Raw genomic sequence first — 18,804 nt, 5'->3', positions numbered from 1 at the left:
CTATTAGCTGCCATTCTTCATCCAAGTTCCGGCACTAGCATGGTGAATTCCTGGATGGCTGAGAAGCTACGTATTTTAAAGTAGTAAGTGAAATTTGGAAGGTTTTTCTATATATTTTTTTTAATATGTAAGCAATTCCTTTCAAATCGTTTGTTCGGTCAGCTTTAAGTTATGCAATTTTAAATTTCGAATAAAGTATTATTCGTTTAAGCAGGTTTCCAAATAGATAAGTTTTCTGCCTGGATATTTTGCCCTATGACATTACAAGGTACTTTTTTTTATTTCTAACGAGGTTTTATTCGGACAATGTTAAATAAAACGTCAGTTATTTTAATATTGTTTATTATTTTTATTAATATCTGATTAAAGATGGCGTCTTGTGACACGTACATGATTTTAATATATAATATCAATAATAAAATATTTCGTAAAATTACTATAAAAATATCAAATATTTGATATGATTAAATGTATAACATTTAGATCGTTTTATTTGTCCTTGTCCCGTTTGAAGACATTCGATGAACAATTCTCTTATCGTATATAATAATAGTCTGCTATGTTTAGAAATTATTTGTTCATGACTTCATGAACTATGCATATATCTATAATATCCAAAAACAAATCATTATCTTTCACTAAGTCCTTATTAATTACACTATACACTTATTATTATTTTACGAACTAAGTTTCGATTCTAGCATCTTAAACGATTCTTCTTCCGTGTTCTCTTCTTTGCGCTTCTTGTGTAAATACCTTTCGTCTGGCAGGAAGGCCAAAATGATAGCTGATGCTGTAACAGATAATATTTGTTTTCTATGTTAATTATAATTGATTTTAAATTATTATTATTTAAATTATTGCTGTTCCGGACAAGCATTTTAATTGAGTCACTTTATTGTTATCAGCAATATATAGACACACCATTATCATCATGATTTCAGCTGTAATATGTTCAGTGGCGTACCTAAGGGGGGGCGGTGGGTGCGGTCCGCACCGGGCGGCACTTACCTTGGGGCGGCATTTTTTATATTTACTTATAGTTGTAAAAAGCAACTTTTTCATTTCAAATTTATTTTCTTTCTTGAATAATAAATGATTATTATAAGTTTAATATTTGATTTACATAAATTATGATTAACTTTATGATTTCGAATATTATTCCTCATTGTAGTGTAAATTTTGGATTCTAATTCAAGAACAAGATAATAATTTTATTTTATTGTATTCATTAAAATTCGTTGAATTCGTAAAAGGATCTTTACGACTTTGTTCGGAAAATTTTCCTAACTAAAATTTTTTGATGTCAGTTTATAAATGTCATTTCTTTTGAAAAGTTTATATGATTACTTTGAAGTGATACATCAATATTTTTTTAAATCAAAAACCACTATTTAATTGACATATAATAGAAAGGGCGGCAAACTGGAGATCGCCCCGGGCGGCAAAAGTTCTAGGTACGCCACTGAATATGTTTAGTGTTGGACATAAGCCGTTCCCGGAAATTTCCCAAAAGATCGCTTCGGAGCGACTAGATGCGTTTTCCTTATAAGTTAAGATGATAGAAGTCTAACTTGTCGGTGGTAAATAAAAAATAATAAAAAAATAAATATAAGGTTGAGTAATAAAAGAAATGCAAAATAATAAAAGAAATAAAGATAACAATTAAAAATTGTGTTACTAAAAGAATGCGGCGATGGAAAAGAGGCGATGTGCGTAAGGATTGTGAATGAAAGAAAATAGTATATAAGAGAATGTAAAGAATGAAAAAAAGATATAGTAAAAGAACTTGTAAAGGTTGTCAGAAGGGAATGGTAGTAAAAAAACCACTGAAAATTTGTTTGTAATAAAAGTTCCTGTCAAATATTTAAGATAAGATTTAGGATAGGGACGAAAGGTCTCCAAAAAAGGGTAGACAAATTGAAAAAAAAACTTGTTAAACCAGAAGAAAAGCATTCGCAGACATGATAATAAATAGTGGGAGAACGACTGTAAAGTAAGATATTTATCAGAAGTAACATTGATCTGCAAGAGATACAAACCGGTGAAAATAGAGTTGAAGAGATAGAATCCAAGGTCGCAGTTCACTTCTAGCAGCAGCTTCAGGATCTGCACGGCCGCGAAGTTCACCAGCCGCCCACCAGTGAGTGTGAGTGCCACAGCCAAGGCTCTGGAGTAAAAATAATTTTTTATTTTATTTTAAATAAAATTAACAGCGATTGCGACAGCGGAGGTGAGATTCATTAGTTTTAACTATGATTTTGCACGTACTTTGTGAGGTATTTGACTGAATTAAATAAGTAAAAATTCTCACCTGAGATGTGTTGGGAAGATATGGACTGCGATAGCTGTGTACAAGCCCATATTCAGGATGCTGATCATGAAGATGACGAAGAAAATGGCACTGGCGTACGCGTTGGGAACGAGGTTTGTCACGATGCCAGACAGGCCGCAGACGACTGTTATGATTATCGCCATATTGCGGCGTCCAACGCGGTTTACAACCTAAATTCAATAATAATTACTCATTTATTTATAATTTTATTTACATAGGATTATTTGCAGTGACGACTAGTGTAGATTCATTTGTAGTATAACTTCCTACATCAACTTCCGTTAAATTGTAGCTATGCGGATTCGGAAAGCGCAAAGATCTGTGAAGAGTCCACACGGGTTCGTAATGATGTGGTTACATCAAGGGTTGGGTTGTTTTTGTGGTCACCTTTACAATATTTTTATTGCTGTAGAGCAATTTATTTATAAGTATTATTATCACTTGATACAAATCCTTGTAACTAATAACATATGGTCGCAATTTTTTATGATATAAACAATCATGAATGTTTGGCTAAAGAAAATGGCGGAAGTGGTGAGGATTCTGCGTTTAATAGGTGGTCAAAACTGTTTATTAAACTAGATCTTTTATATGTTTAAATTAAAAACTTATTTAAGATATTGACAAATTTGTCATGTTCTGAAAGAAATAACAATATGGAGATATTTAACATTGGTAGGCTTTACTCCGGTCACTGTGACATTAGGGATATAATACGTTAAAAATAGTTTACTTATGTACCACTGAAGTTAAGTTATTAAACTTTAAAATATCATCATCAATTCAGCCGTAAGATGTCCATTGCTGGGCATAGGTCTTACGTATGTTTCCAATAGGACTGGTTGGAAGTGTCGTCTTTCGACAGCTGTAATAAGGTCTATTATCCGAATGCGTGGACATCCTAAGAGCCCCTCCGGCCATTTGTTGTTCTGTCAGATGGAATATCATGAAAGATTGTCTGGTAGAGATCGCTTCGAGCGATAAGACCGCCTCTTGTACCCTTATTATTTCTTAATATTAATTATTATCTACGGTGTACAATTAAGTGTAAACAAATAAATTAAAAAAAAATTAAACATAGTTTGCTCACCAAAATAAGGAGTATGTTGCATCCCGATTGCAGTACACATATAATCATTATGAAAACCAGCGACATCTTGTTCAGAGAGCACGGAACTAAGTCTGGCTGTAAAAATGATAGTTTTTTTATAGAAAGAGTCGAAAAACTTAAAAAGAAGTTTCAATAGTATAGATTTAACGTATGTGAAAATTTTAATATTACTAACATTGGAATAATATTAAAAACGCAATATTATTTATTACACATTTTATACATTATTTATAATAAAAATTTACACGCAGTATGATAAAAATTATTACTTATTGCAATTTTTATTTTCCTAGTTGCTTAAAAAAGTGAGTAGTTGTAAAATTGAAATAAACATTTCATTGAACTTTTGTGAAATTGCTCATTTGAAAAAATGAGCAGCTATAAAATTGTACATTTTTTTTCGCTTTTACTGCGCGCAGACAGTTGGGAGAGTGTTGCCGCTATTTGATACGGATTTTTCTTTTCCCAATTGCGAGGCACGATTGCGTTTTATCATTATTTTCAATTTTTCTTATACAGTTTTCTCTTATGGGTAAATACAGCTTAAATTTATACATATTAACAATACAATTTGGAAGTTTTACTCAATAATACATTAGTTGGTACATTATTTATTTCAAGTCGCTGCCCAAGCGCTACAGACCGTTAAATGCCTTGAGGTTTAGGACAAGGTACCGGGCCAACACATTAAAAGATTCTGCAGTAGATTTTTCCTTGAGGAGGTCCGGTAAGTAGAACGGAGGTATATTTAGGTTTTCGCATAGGGTCACGTGGGTATATCTTTTGAATTCAAATCGAGGACAGTGTCTGAGTAAGTGGTTAAAAGTCAGTGGAGCCGACCAGCGCTTAGAGCACCCGTTTTATTTAAAATTGTACATTAAAATCATTTACGAAGTTTTTACGTTTGAAGAATTCAACTTTAAAGAAATGATACATTTAAAAAACCAAATGTGTAATAATTTTGTAAAATGTAGTTTTTTTTTTTTTTTAAATAGCAACACTACTCGATCCCGTCACTCTTTTGTCACATCCGGTAAAAGGATTGAGAGTGGTGGGGTTGAAATAGCGTTTTGATTATTGAGTCGGGAGCTCGGTCACTCGTTCGATAACCATTGAAGTGATAAGTTGTCTAGATGAGTATTATAAGTAGAATAAAAGTATTTACTTTGCTGCGAATTGGAGTTTTTCCGATAAATATTACAGTTATACTGAACTGTTGAAAAATTTTTTTTTTAAAATAACACTTGAATATTTTAACACAAAAATTTAGCTATTGTTTGACCATAAATCATTATGTGTTCTCAGTAAGATAGTTATAAGGTAACAACTGTTATTAATTTTATATTTTTAAGCTTCTAAGTTTGTACTTTCTTACTGCCTTTTGTTACTGTCTATCTCCTATAAAGTAAATAAAAATAAAATACATGAAAAATCGAACAATTGAACATTTAAAATGTTAATAGTTGAAAAACTTATCGATGTTCTCTTTGAGTGTTTCTCTAAAAAACTGATATTTTTATTTAACATAAGTGAACAATTCCAAAAAGGTTTTATGTCAATAAATTGAGTTTTACTTACATTAACTGGTATATCGCGGCTGTCTCGGAGTATGCCGCAGATGGCTTTATCGGTGCCTTCTCCCGTTTGCACGACTCGTATGAATTGATTTGCAATTGACGGCAACCATGTCGTAAATGCTGCGTTCCTAGTTGTACGAATTATTTAATAACTTCTGGTTCCAATGATAATTACCATCATAGACGCCCACTGCAAGACATAAGCCACCTCCCCACCAAACTACCGCAATGATAGGCCGTTTTGCACTGCTCGAATCTAGCGACTCCCCTATGCATGTATGGTTACCACACAAGAATCTTTCGGCCTCAAAGATCATCGGTTGCACGAGCGACTATATTTGATAGAACTCGATATATATTAAAAAAAGGATCGGTTGGAAGCGACTTGGATCCAGGGTTCGATGACCTTTGTGTTTTACTTGCAGGTGAACGACGTGGCCAGTAGTCTTCAATTCAGAACCTTTATCCCTAAGCAGCCATCTGTTCTACGCACCATTTGGTCTGTTTACTGCCACTTTGGCTTGCCTATCTGCTGGTTAAGGTTAGGTACTTCCTTTTATCTACCACTCTTCTAATTCCTGTTTCGATCTCGTAAAGAAATCCTTGAGTATGGACCTTTATTTACTAAGAAATACTAACTCGGTCCTGTGCAAGTCTAGCAATGTATTAAAAAGTTCAAATCCAAACAAATCTGTGATATCAAAAAATAAAGATAAAGATTGGAATATAAAAATGTACCTAAGAGTAAAAAGATAAGGAAAGGAAGGCGATGAAAGCAAGAACGAATGAAAGAACAAATATTGCAAGATATTGTGAAAGAATAAAAGAAATTGAGAAGTATGAAAGTGAGTGTCGAATATAGATAAAACTCTGAAAAAATTATGTGTAAATAAAGTACCTGTCCCAAACTAGTTGGGGGGTACGAGAGGCTCCCAATAGCGGGGAAAAAAACTCAGTCCTGTGTTTTCTCATTGTCTAGCGCTCGATTATATGAAGTTAACCAAATTTGGTCTTAACGAAATAACCTTACGTTAGACCTAGAATCAGACTGATGATGCATTTTTAAGATTATTTATTATACTTTTAAGATTATAATATTGTATAGACATTGGCCTCAGTGCATTTGTTTTTACATTTACTTTAAATAATTACGATTTTTTTTACGTTTTTGCAAGTTAGTGTTTACTAAGTCTCTTAATCTATTTACGTCCTGGATCTTTGACGCCCTGACAATGTTCATTTTTTTAAATTAAGTTTCGTAAGACCACTTTAGTTGTATCCCTTGTGGTCGACTTTTGAGAATTTTCAGACAACGACTGTTGTTGATTGCACGTGCAATGTGCGCGGCAATTCTACGAGCTTCGTATATAACCTTGGTAAGTACCAAAAAGTCTTGGTACTTCTCATTTTTAATTCGATCTCGCAGCGAAGCTCCTAGTATTGCCTATCACTATACATCGACTCTGTCTATTTCATTTTTCATAATAAAAATTCTGTTTAACTTAGATCAAATTTTGTCTTAGAATAAAAGGTTAAGCTTCAAGTGTATTACTTACTGTTGACACATAAATAAGCTTGTCACTATAAAAGTGTATTTGAGGAGTGGCATCGTGAACAGCGGCTTGATCTGGTCTTTAGATGGAGCTAATGGTCCAGTGCTCTGCGCCTCTAATTTCAAACCTTTAATCTGGGGTAACATTAAAATGCATTAATAATTAATATCAAGTTTTGTACATCTACAACAATTATCTAACTAGTATTTCAATTATCATGAATAGCTTGAATAACTTCTAGAACTTAAAACTGTCGCGTAGCAGTAGGATCATCATCAACATTTAAGTCACAGGATGTCCAGGGATGAACATGGTTCTTGACATAGATTTCCAGTAAGACTGGTTTGCTTTCTAGGTAATCTGCCTATGTTGCGTGTGGATGTTCAACGCTGCGCTATCCGGTCCTTCCGGAATCCGGAATCCGAATTCCGGAATCCGGAAACCTTAAGGTTCTATATGGGGGAATTGTGTAAGACGTATCGAAACGTAATAAATAATACATTAGAAACGCAGTTGCAAAATGTGAGCGTTCTCTTAGCTTTGCTTCCACGATGGCGTTAGTTTTCTGTATGGCTGAAAATACTGATTCTATGTTTATTGATCATTCGAAAGTTTTTTATATTAGTCTATTTAAATAAGGAATATATTGATTTTGCAATAATACTATAGCTTAATAGCGGAATATACAGAAATGCCATGGTTCTTTTTGCAAGTAAATATAAAATCAATTTATTTTGCCTCCCGTTTTCATCTCTCATGGAGATATTACATCATGTTTAACATTGACAATACAAAATTATAAAAATGTAATCAATTTGTTTTCAATAAATATTAATAACTATATTATGGGTAAAATTTAAATCTTACATTTAAAGCTTCCGCTGATTTTCCATGATTAATTCTGTAAATTGCCTGAATAATTTCTATGGCCTCTTGTTCACGGCCCTTGACGTACATGAACTTGGGGCTCTCCATCATCAAGTACAGCCAAACGGCAGCAATTAAACTCGGCAGGGAGTACACTAGGAGTAACAGCCGCCAGGAGTTCCAGTAAATGCCCAAAGCGGGAACGTGGATAGAGAACGTCAAAGGAATAACAGGCATGGCTATAACTAAAATATAAAAAAAGTTTATTAGTTATTGTTAACATTAATAAAAATTATATTATCATTAATTTGTAATATCAAGAATAGATGTTTCTTAGAGCAATAGTATCCTAGGGGCCGAAGACTGGCAAATTTGGAAGCATACACAACGAGGATATTCCCGAAGTCATAATTGGCCTTCCGAGCACTACACAAAGTCGAGCTGAACATCGTTCTGGTCCTGATGTTCACAGGGCACAGAAGATTCTAGATTCCACAGGCTTAAACTCCGAGTTCTTCGTGTACCTGTGATCTGTGGATCAGACCATTGTTCCCTTGGTGATTGACTGTCTCGTATTTGGAGGACTACGGCCTATCTGTGAGACAGTTAGGGAAACGTATAGAGATGGATTGAATTGCCTCCTTGGTCGGCAACAACGACTGTTGTCATATTCTTGAGGTACTCCAGGAAGATAATTGAGTACACAATCTTTAGAAATGGGACTTAAATTGACATAGGTCTGGTAAGAAAATAAGAAAGCTTATAAAATGAGAAGTAGAAGAATAGTAAAAGAAATAAGAATCAAATATATAACGAGTCATGATAAAGTTATAAGAGAAATAAATTAGACTAGAAAATAGGTCAGGTGTTAATATACTGTGATAGTAAAATAAGAGACCAAAGGTAAGGATAATATTGTAAGGAAAGACAGAAGAATAATAAAAGAGCTGTAAGAAATATGAAAGAAGAAATTGAAATAAAATATAAAATGAAACTATTATTTAAGCAAAAGTATTTATCCATGTATAAGAGGAACGAGAGGTCCCGGAAAACAGGTAAAAGTGACCACACGTAATATAAAAAGTGTGTAAGGATTATAATTTATGTAGATCACAGGAAAAGATTGACTCTGGAGATAGAAGATAGACACAGAAGGACATCGTGCAGGGAAAGTAAACATTGAAAGTAAATCGGCATGTTCTAGGAAGAACAATATGAAATATACGTACATCATACATGCTAATCCAGATTTACCCTGATAGGAATCATGATTTCCCTTAATACTCATATGGGGTAATAAATTACAAAGAGAAAACGTAATATAAAGTACTTAATAGACTGCATATCTAATATATAAAATTCTCGTGTCATGGTGTTCGAACTTGAACTCCTCCTAAACGGCTTGACCGACTTTTACGAAATTTTATATGCGTATTCAGTAGATCTGAGAATCGGCTACTATCTATTTTTCATACCCCTAAATGATAAGGGTGGTCCACCCCTAAATAATTTTTTTTTATTTTTTAGACAATTTTTTTGGTTTTTATTTTATTATGATACAACATACAAAAATACATACAACCTTAAATTTTCACCCCTCTACGATCAACCCTTATTTTTTGTTAATTAAAACCCTATTTTTTTTGCAAAACAACGTTTGCGGGAACAGCTAGTAGTTTTATAAATTCTTGTTCCATGAGGAAGAATTTAAATATAATCAAAAACATGACGTTAAATATATAACGTAATTAATATGTTAATATGTTAAATATATAACGAGGCAATATAAGGAAACGTCTCTTACCCGCCATAATTCCCAGAGCTAGCAAAAATATGCTTGTGACCGATAATATTGCCTTGTTTCTCATCAATATCGGAACACATTCGCTTACTAATGTCATAGCTAATGAATATTGACCAGCGGCACTGGGAAAGAAAATAAATACAGCGTGAGACAGGAGAGCTGTGTAGTCATATTATACCAGATATCCTTCTTCTTTTCAACAGATGTTCGCCCATTGCAAGGTGTAAGCCTCTCTCAACGATCGCTGCAATGACTGGTTTTAGGCTGTCTGCATCCGGGAAGTCCTGGATATGCCGGATATCACAAGATTCACTTTCATGTAGATCAAAAAAAATATTACCAAAATCGTAATATTTCAAAATTAAACCGAATTATTTACAACAAATTTTAATTATTGTTAATTTTGCTCTAAAATATCATGGACATTTCTCATGGAAATACCGCATTTTTGGAGATCATTAGAAGTAGATTCTAAATTTTATATCAAGTTAAGTTAAATTTGTCGGCAAAGAAAGAGTTTGATTATTTTTTCGATCACATGTCGAGGAAGGACAGTCTAAAGCTTGTTTGTGTTTTGCACCGGTTAGTGTCAAACACGGTGTTACATAACTCCTGAAGATGTCCCGTGGAAGGGTGAAACACGTGTTGACTGATTTGACGGTGGCAGTTGTGTAGTTCGCATTGTTTGCCGCATGCGCATTTGTCATCGGGCTGGCGGGTGGTGCACTTTGTTGCACGACTACCACTGCATGTGCGGATGTGGCTAAATATTGGTCCTTTTCTTACTTGAACAAATAATAGTGAGTCTAAAGTCAAAGGGAAATAAATGCCTGGGACATCGTAGTCCAATCAGTTGGTCGGACATTAAATTTGCTTGTCATTTGAATGTTCATGATGCGCTCCACCATATCATAGATAGGTGTAAGTGGCACAAGATAAGGAAGATAAAAGTGTATATAAATATTGGTTCTTTTCTTATTGAAGATAAAAGTAGTACGTATCCAAGGGATCAAGATTTTCAGCAAGAAAAATAACTATGGAGGCGAGAGGATGGTCACTGTATGTTAAGCCTACGATAACCATTCAAGTATATTTGCAAGTGATGTTATATATAAGTTAAATGAACGTGGAGAGCTATGAGTGTCGATCAGTGGTACAACGAATGTGGGGGTTCCGAGCGCGCCTTTGAGCTGTGCTAGCGGTATTCGGACTTGCGATCGCAGGTCGCGAATTCGATTCCCGGAATACAATTATATATAATTCACACTTTATATTTTAATTATATAGGATTACCACTGCTCATAAAAAAGTTACCAGAGGATGGGCAGCATCCTCTATGTATCATAATACTACACTACTTATATATATGTAGGGGGAGATATATCATAATCGCTTGGCAGGCGGGTTGACGATCGCATATATATATATATATATATATATATATATATATATATATGAGGCCTATGTCTTGCAGTGGACCTATATGTGCTGATAAAATGAATATGTAAGAAAAGATTCATTAAAGCATGAGGAAAAATGTAGATAAGCACCAGAATGCGAAAACTGGTGAAAAAGAGGAAAAAGATAATAAAAAACAGTTTTTACCAAAAACAAGCAATTGTCTGAAAAATAAGCAACACAATCCAGTTGGGTGACAGGCTGGCGAAGGCGTTGATGATCGCACCCGAGATGAGTGCGTACAAGAGAACCTGTCGTCTTCCGAACTTGTCTGCGAGGTACCCACAGATCACACCACCCACGATTATACCTGCAAACATATTACAGTGCTTACTACATTGATTAGCTAAATATTTAAAGTTGATACAGATTTACGATACCATAACTGGTTTAGCTATATCAAAAATAAAAAACTATTTCGCACAAACATGGTTTTATGAGGAAAAAAACATTTATTTTAGACAATATCAAATGCACAGAGTGTTTGGTTATAGGTGACAAAGCTTTGGGTCAATGTAATGTACATTTTATCCATGGATTATTAGTTTTTATAAATAACTAACAAGGTAATGATAATGTAATAATAAAAATAGTTTTTAAAATACGGACTTGCCCCCTGCAGACATTTTACTGCCAGAAGTTATCGGTCTGTCGCATTCTAATAGAGTTTGATAGTGATCAGTATATACAGGATGATTGGAAATAAATGTAAAGCTTTATGTTCAAATGGAGCACTTCGGGTAGTATTTCTTGTTTCGATTCTGAGTGAAAATTAATATGGGTCAATAAATCCACAAGAGATCATAGCTATCAATCTACAGGGTCATGGGTTAAAACAGCTATGAAGCTTTTTGCTGTCAAATGAGCTACACATTCATACATATACTATATTGATAAAATTTTAAAATAAAAGTACCACGTGCAAAAATATTTATTGATAAATCTTAGTGTTTTTTTTAGTCGACGGAATAAATTATTATAGTTATAATATTACAAAAAAATTGGAACTTTTTAGCAACATTGGTAGTGATGTATATTGATGCCTCTTTGCTAAATTATTGTTCTTTAGGTCATCTAGTTCCTTCGTTCCTTCTATCCTTCTTCATCTATTCTTCATCGAACGATCTAGGAGCTTGGCCGATAATTCTCTTACCTTATTTCTGTACCTAACGTTTTTCTACGTGAGGTCGATCCTCTCCTTTTGACTTATAGTTTATAAATAAGCTACATTTTCATTATATGTTTCCAATTTAAAATTTACACAATTTTTTGGAGATATTTACCGATGATCGGACCAGATGCCATCAATCCTTGTTGAGCACTAGTAGTTCCTAGTTCACAAGCACTGGTGGATACAATGAACGTGATGCTGAAGACGATACTGGCGAACGCCACCACAATTAACCCACAGAGAATTGTTATCATGTTTCCGTATAAGCCGAAACCTGAAATTTCAAAAACATTTATTTCAAACACATGTTAAATGATATATATAGATTTTCATGGCCCTGGTTTTAAATAATCTGGATATTTTAGACAATCCTGATATACTTTTGAATTGAACTTTTCATTTTTTACTGGACTTTTATTGGAATATATATTAATATTGACGTACGCTGTTAGATATGTTCCTCTTTCACTCAAACACATGTTAAATAAAATATAGCTTTTCATAGCCCATGGTTTTGAATAATATGGATATTTTAGAGAATCCTGATATACTTTTGAATTGATCTTTTCATTTTTAACTGGACCTTTATTGGAATATATATTAGTATTGACGTACGCTGTTGGATATATTCCTCTTCTACGAATTTCAATAGGACCGTTTCGAAAGACCGGAAGATTTATGAGTAGATAACATTATAAGCGTAGTGTTAAATTCGTTGGAAGTATAGGGATACTGGCTGTTACCAACCGGTCTTTTTTAGAAATCCATGAAAGAGGCCTATGTCAAGCATTAGACGTTGTACAGCATAAATGATGATGTTGAAAACTGAATTGTCTGTTTTCATAAAACGTGTTATAGCTGTTAAAAATGACGTAGTGTATTACACTGTGTGCATTAAGCACAAAACTGATCATCTTACCAATATTTGGGAAAAGCCTTATACAGTAATACCCCGCTTTACGCGACCCCGTTATACGCGGTTTCACTATAACGCGAATTGCAAATTTCGCGCTTAAATGCCTCGAATTACGCGAAAGAGTGCGTATAAATATAATGTAGTCATCAACTTCTCTATGGTGTCTTGACCATCTGTCAAACAATTAAAAACAGTGTTGGGTGTTATGAACGTATTTTAAAAAACGTAAACAAAACTTTACCCAAAAGACAATAGATGTATTTTTTCGTAAAAAAATAAGAGTACGTATTGCATAAAGTATTCCTAGAATTAAAGTGATTGATTAAAATGATTTGTATTTTTTTGTAATAATTTTTGACTATGTTTAATCATAAACCTCGTTATACGCGAATTTCAGTTAACGCGATTTTTTTTGGAACGTATCCCTCGCGTAAAGCGGGGTATTACTGTATTGTGCTTTTATCGACTGACATGGTGTTAATAACAATGACCTTCAGAGGTATTGTTACTTAAGTTAGATTTTAAATCTATCTGATCTATAACTTAATATGCAAATGTATGTCATTCACAATCAAAGTTATTGTTTGCATTTTATTTACAAAGCGTAAGTAGTTGATCGCCCGATGTACCAGAAACGTTTTATAGGTCGAGTATGGTCAAGGCTTAAGATAAAAGATATATTTATAGCGATAAAATATATTATAAACTTCCTTATACACTTTGTTTCTGGTTAGTGATTGATCAAGAATTTAAACGAAGATAATAAATACAGGGTGATTTTTATAGATGTTTCATTAAAGAAGTGAATGTATAGATAATCTGTCAGCAAAAGGTTTGTGTATAAAGTGTCGACCTTTATAAAGTAAACACTCTGTACAATCATTTTATTTATTTTTATTGCGACAGTGCAATGACTTCTGTGAGGACAAATAAGTTATTGAACAAAGATCAATTTGAACTTGTGGAAATTGGAATTTTGTAAATGCTTTTTCTTATTATATTATCAATTTGTTGTTTATTATTTCAGAAACTTATCTTCCTGTATTGATTGTGACAAACATGACATTGATATATGTAATAAATAATTCACTAGAAAAATTTATAAGATAGGCTATAGAATTTTACAGAAGTAATAAATCGAATAGATAAACTGCCTACACATGTAACATATGTTTGTAAATTGAATTTATTGTATGAAATTGACATATTACTTTTACCTTAGACGAACAAAAGTATTAAGACATGGCCTAGTGGTTTTGCATATAGAAGTAGCAATGGACGGGCTATATAAAGAACCGAACAGATGATTGCTGGCGCCTTAAGGTTGACAGGAGATCTTGTTAAGGTCCAAATGACCCTACAGGAAATCTACGGAGGTGATGTCAAGCGATGACGTTCTATAGCTGAAGTAATGATGATATGCAATTGCAATCAAAAATCATTCCTGGGTGCAAAAAAGACTTGCAAAAGTCGAGAGATTAAATTAAGTGAGACCTGCATAGAAAATATTGTAAAACAATTGTTATTAAGAGTAGGGCGTTTACAGCCAAATCGTAAATCGGCAAAAAATGTAAATAAAAAAATTTGTGATAAATAACGTGAGTAAAAGCAGATTGTGTAAAACATTAAAGAAAGGTACAAAAGATAGTGCGAAGGATAAAGGAGAATGCAGAAAAAAATTAAAACTTGAAATACTTAGTTTACACTTATTTGTAACGTCCTGCCCCACCCAAAGGCTTCAGGTCAAACACCCAGGCCTTCAAAAACGGAGGCCATATTAAAAAATATATAATCGCATTAAGTTCAGTATCTGTATAACTATGTTTATTCATATAAACTTTTGAATTATAATATGATATAATAAATAAATGATATAATTTTTTGGCGTTCCCATTATTCGTTTTAAATTTGCGAATTCCATTTTTATTTATTCTTTGCTTATACATTCACTATAGAGGATTGCGACCCAGGTAACCGTTGAAAGGCAGAGCAGCCATTTTTAATTATGTATTGTTTATAAAAACACGAATAAACGAAACCGGTCCGAGCGTGCCGCGTGGTTCTCTGTTCTGTCTGGAATATCAACTTAACATACCAGTTTTTCGGTTTGCAAGCATGTCCAAATTTTAAAAGAGGTTGTATAATGTTTACAAATAAATAATAATAAAAATTCGTCATTTACTTCAAATGCTATAGTTTATATAATTATAAAAAAATAAAATTTGTTTATTCAAATAGATTTACACATAATTTTGAATTGTCAATTGTTTTAACATTATAAAAATATTAAGACATATTAAATTGTCTTGAGTAGAGACTCGGAATGCTGTTCTGAAGACTAGCAGAAACTCGACAATTGTTTTTCTAAAATGACATTTTACAATTTTTAAATACACATTATATTATCAACAGTGCAATTGTGTCAACATATCAAGTTCAAGTAATTTGGAACTCTTTTTTGAGAAGATTAAATTATATTTTTGTACTGCATGATAACACTGATAATATACTGTATGTGTATCGCAAGATTGCAAAATATCAGGAAAACATTCAATATTTATGTACTGATAATGTTGTCAGCAAAAGGAGAAACCCAACCGGCGATCGCAAAGTGCATCAGCGCCGTGTCAAGAGATTAAGAAATAAGTTCTCTTAATAGGGTACTTACACTGTCTTGTTTACTGCAAAATAGTACAGAAATATTTTTGTTTACTGTTTCATTATAATTAATTAAACGACTTGTTAGCGACTGAAGGGGTCACCTACAACCTTTTTATATATACTTTTTTATACTACTCTTCTACAAGTTCGTTTGTTTTATCAGTCTATTGTTATGTTTTATTTTACTGTTACCTATTGTAAAATTATATTTAAATTGCCAACATTATTTTCATTTATTTAATCCGTTTTTACAGTCCACACGTTCGCCAACACAACATATTTCATTATTAAACAAAATTACAAAACAATAGTTAAAAAAAAATAATTATAGTGTGAAGAATTTTTATGTTAAGGCTTAGGTATGAATTACTGCTCTACTGTATTAAGGATATTGTAAAATCGACCACAAAAAATCTACCTGCGCTTGTTGCAGGGTCCTCTCAGATCAGGTTGTGTTTTCCCGTCGATTCAGCCCAAAGACATCTACTGCAAGGTATCTTTCCTTAAGATATCTATGGTATATACCATAATTACCACGCTTGGTAAGTGGGTTGGCGATCGCAGTGTGATATTATGCTGCCCATCCTCTGGAAACTTCTTTATAAGTAGAGACAATCCTATATAATTAATACACCAAGTGTAATTTCTATGTGCACTGCTCAAAGGCAGGTTTGAAACCTTAGTATTAGTTCATTTTTACACTAATTTCTGTCAGGTTATGTTCTTCTTGCAAACTTCTCGTGACTTCTACAAGCGGTCACTGTAAATGTGTATTATTCATGTATAATACATACCAAACGAATAAATCAAAAATTGTTCGTAGATACGAAAGAGTCGTCCAAATATTTGCTAATATAGGATTGTCAAAAATACGATATGCGTGTATTTTTACGATCAGTGTAGTGATTATAAAAAAATGATTACTATATATATAAATTATGAATTTTACTTTACGATAAATTTTGATACCGCATTTACTTAACACCATGATTAGTCTGGCCATAAATTCTGTTATAATAAAAAAAATTGGTATTTAAATTTGGAATTTCTCATTCTCGTGTATGATTCTTCTTTTTAGACGACGGACGCCCACTGCAAGGCATATGCCTACACCAAAAGATCACCACGATCACTAGACCTGTGCTGCCCGTATGCAGCTACTTTCCGCGATCTTAACCATATCCTCGGTCTACCTAGTGTGAGCGCTTACCCACGCCGTATCTACCTGTTCGTGGTCGCCATTCTAGAACTGTCCCAACAGCCATCGGTTTCACGAGCGATCTGATCCACCTGCTGCCATTTCAGACGAGCCAATCTTCAAACTATGTCAGTGATATTGGTTCCTTTACGGATCTCCTCGTTTCTGATTCGATCTCGTAGCGAAACTCCGAGTGTAGGCCTTTCCATAGCTCTTTGAGAAACGTTAAGCTTTCTTATGCGATCCGTCGTAAGTGACCACATCTCGGATCCGGCACCGGCAACATACACAAAGGTTAAAGACCTCCGCCTTCATATATTGCGGTATCTTGTAAGAGAAGCGGTTTTGGAGTTTTCTGTACACTGCCTATTATAGTTGGATTCTGCGTGTGGGTTTTTATCGAAGTTGGAACTCATGTATGATTAGTTACTGTATTATCATAATTGTGATGATTGGTGTTAAATATTTTCGTGAATAAATCTAGAGAAAGAATCTGCTAATACGATTTGGGCAGCGGTCTTGTGTAAAAAAAGAAGTTATTTAAATATACAACATGTACGTTTATGATAAACACGCCTTACTTGCAAAATCCGGTTGCAAGATATTATTAAAGAATTTTTTGTGTGAGAATATTTTAATTTATATACTTTTCGTATCAGCTGGACGCAATGAAATAATTTATTTTTATTATTTATCTTATATTCTTAAGTAAATCTACATATATATTATGCATAAATAAAATATATTATTTCCTTACCTGCCATATTCAATGCATCTTCGAACAGCATCTTTCCGTCGTTTTCTTCTGTTTTAAACATTTTTAAAAATATATTTATGTTATTATACGTAATATATCACTATGTTTATACAAAACGCGACCGGCATTGAGTATATGCTATCATATTTTGCGCTACATAAGTCTTTATCTTCGAATCGCGATAAATTGTTAAGACATCACAATGTATTCTGTTCTATTTTAGAAGGAAATTTAATTGTGATATAATCCTTTTGTACACTCCTTCACACGTGTGCAGCGGTCTGTTGTAAACTGGCGTCTAATTTATCATTTAATATTATACGTCTTTTCGACTCAGTCTGTTAAAGATAAATACGGGTTTAACTTGTATGAAGAACTGATAGTACTTTATTGGGTACAACCGTACACGTTTCTCCCAAAACAAGTAAAAGTAAATGTAACTGTATTTAGTTTAACAATGCGGAGTAATGTACAAAGTTGCATCAGAAGTGTCATTTAAAAATTTATAACTTGGCACAAATAGTGTTGCTAATTTATTAACTTGAAAACTATTGTGTTTATCCCCAGAAATATATTGATATATTAAATTGGCTCCGATGATAACAGTTTATGTTATGTACGGGTTATCATTTCTCAAATGTATATTAAGTTTACATAAAAACTAAGATAGTATGTTTACCAGAATAAAAATGAACTTTGTTTTGTTGAACATCTTATTTATCTGTAATGATACTCTAATGACATTATTGTCATTTTTATTATCTGTATTTGTTCGTTTGTATACTTACGAACTTAGTAAAATACCAAATATTTTAATAATTTCCAAATTCAAATTTATTTCAAATTAAACGCAAAAAAAGGTAATTCGAAATTTAAAATTAATTTTATCCTGTGTCATTTCATTTTGTGACCTTTGTTAGCAAATATGTATAAACTAAAATTTGTTGTAATTTTTGAATAAAAAGAATGATTTATTAAAACTTTTAAGAGCTGTATGTATGTCTCATTTAAAGTCAAATAACGTATGACACAATCTATCCAAAAATCAATGGTTTCCGAATTAACAATGTAGTATAGTATAAAAAAGAAAAATGTTTTCGAAAATCGAATTGCTATATAGTTATTAAAATTAATTATTGTTTATTATCCGTTCCTTGCGGACTGTACTCAGAAGTTATTGGCGTATCTTGTTACAATAAAAAAATGTTACGTAGTTCATAGTGATAACTTTATACAGGCTGTTCGTAAATTGGTATAAAAGTTTTAAGACTTTTTGTTGACCCATGAGCTAAACGTTCATTCCTTTAATATTTTTAACACTGAGAAATAGGTGTCTGGTAGGATGTAAGAACAGGTAGACCAACGACACAGCTAAGGTCACGTGTAGTGCTAGATC

At 33.0% G+C, this 18,804-nt stretch overlaps 1 protein-coding gene across 2 annotated transcripts; it reads right to left on the bottom strand.

The window, feature by feature from the left end:
• Positions 1-365: 365 nt before the first annotated feature.
• On the bottom strand, positions 366-17,933 carry LOC137923426 (putative transporter SVOPL). Of its 2 annotated transcripts, none has more exons than XM_068766681.1 (11): positions 17,409-17,933; positions 11,989-12,150; positions 10,853-11,015; positions 9,248-9,369; positions 7,444-7,688; positions 6,580-6,710; positions 5,025-5,151; positions 3,426-3,521; positions 2,315-2,505; positions 2,043-2,170; positions 366-793 (listed from the first exon to the last, which is right to left on the bottom strand). In XM_068766681.1, the coding sequence occupies exons 1-11, from the start codon at positions 17,467-17,469 to the stop codon at positions 678-680; spliced, it is 1,542 nt and encodes a 513-aa protein (XP_068622782.1). In that variant the 5' UTR covers positions 17,470-17,933; the 3' UTR covers positions 366-677. The 2 variants fall into 2 exon arrangements, with proteins under 2 accessions (XP_068622782.1, XP_068622788.1); XM_068766687.1 differs by lacking the exon at positions 17,409-17,933 and adding an exon at positions 15,872-15,985.
• Between the last annotated feature and the right edge of the window lie 871 nt (positions 17,934-18,804).

This window comes from Battus philenor, unplaced genomic scaffold, assembly GCF_028537555.1.
Source record: "Battus philenor isolate CCGP_79_NKW_IND1 unplaced genomic scaffold, ilBatPhil1.0.hap1 SCAF_10, whole genome shotgun sequence".
In the NCBI taxonomy this organism is placed as follows: Eukaryota; Metazoa; Arthropoda; class Insecta; order Lepidoptera; family Papilionidae; genus Battus; species Battus philenor.
The sequence above is the reverse complement of the archived record's forward strand: the minus strand, read 5'-3'. Positions and strand labels throughout refer to the sequence as shown.

Coding starts and splice junctions, on each gene's coding strand:
- LOC137923426 (XM_068766681.1), bottom strand. CDS start 17,469: ATGTTTAAAACAGAAGAAAACGACGGAAAGATGCTGTTCGAAGATGCA. Junction 11,016..11,988: donor GGCATCTGGTCCGATCATCG/GTAAATATCTCC, acceptor ATATGTTTGCAG/GTATAATCGTGGGTGGTGTG. Junction 9,370..10,852: donor CAGACAATTGCTTGTTTTTG/GTAAAAACTGTT, acceptor TTTCTTTCCCAG/TGCCGCTGGTCAATATTCAT.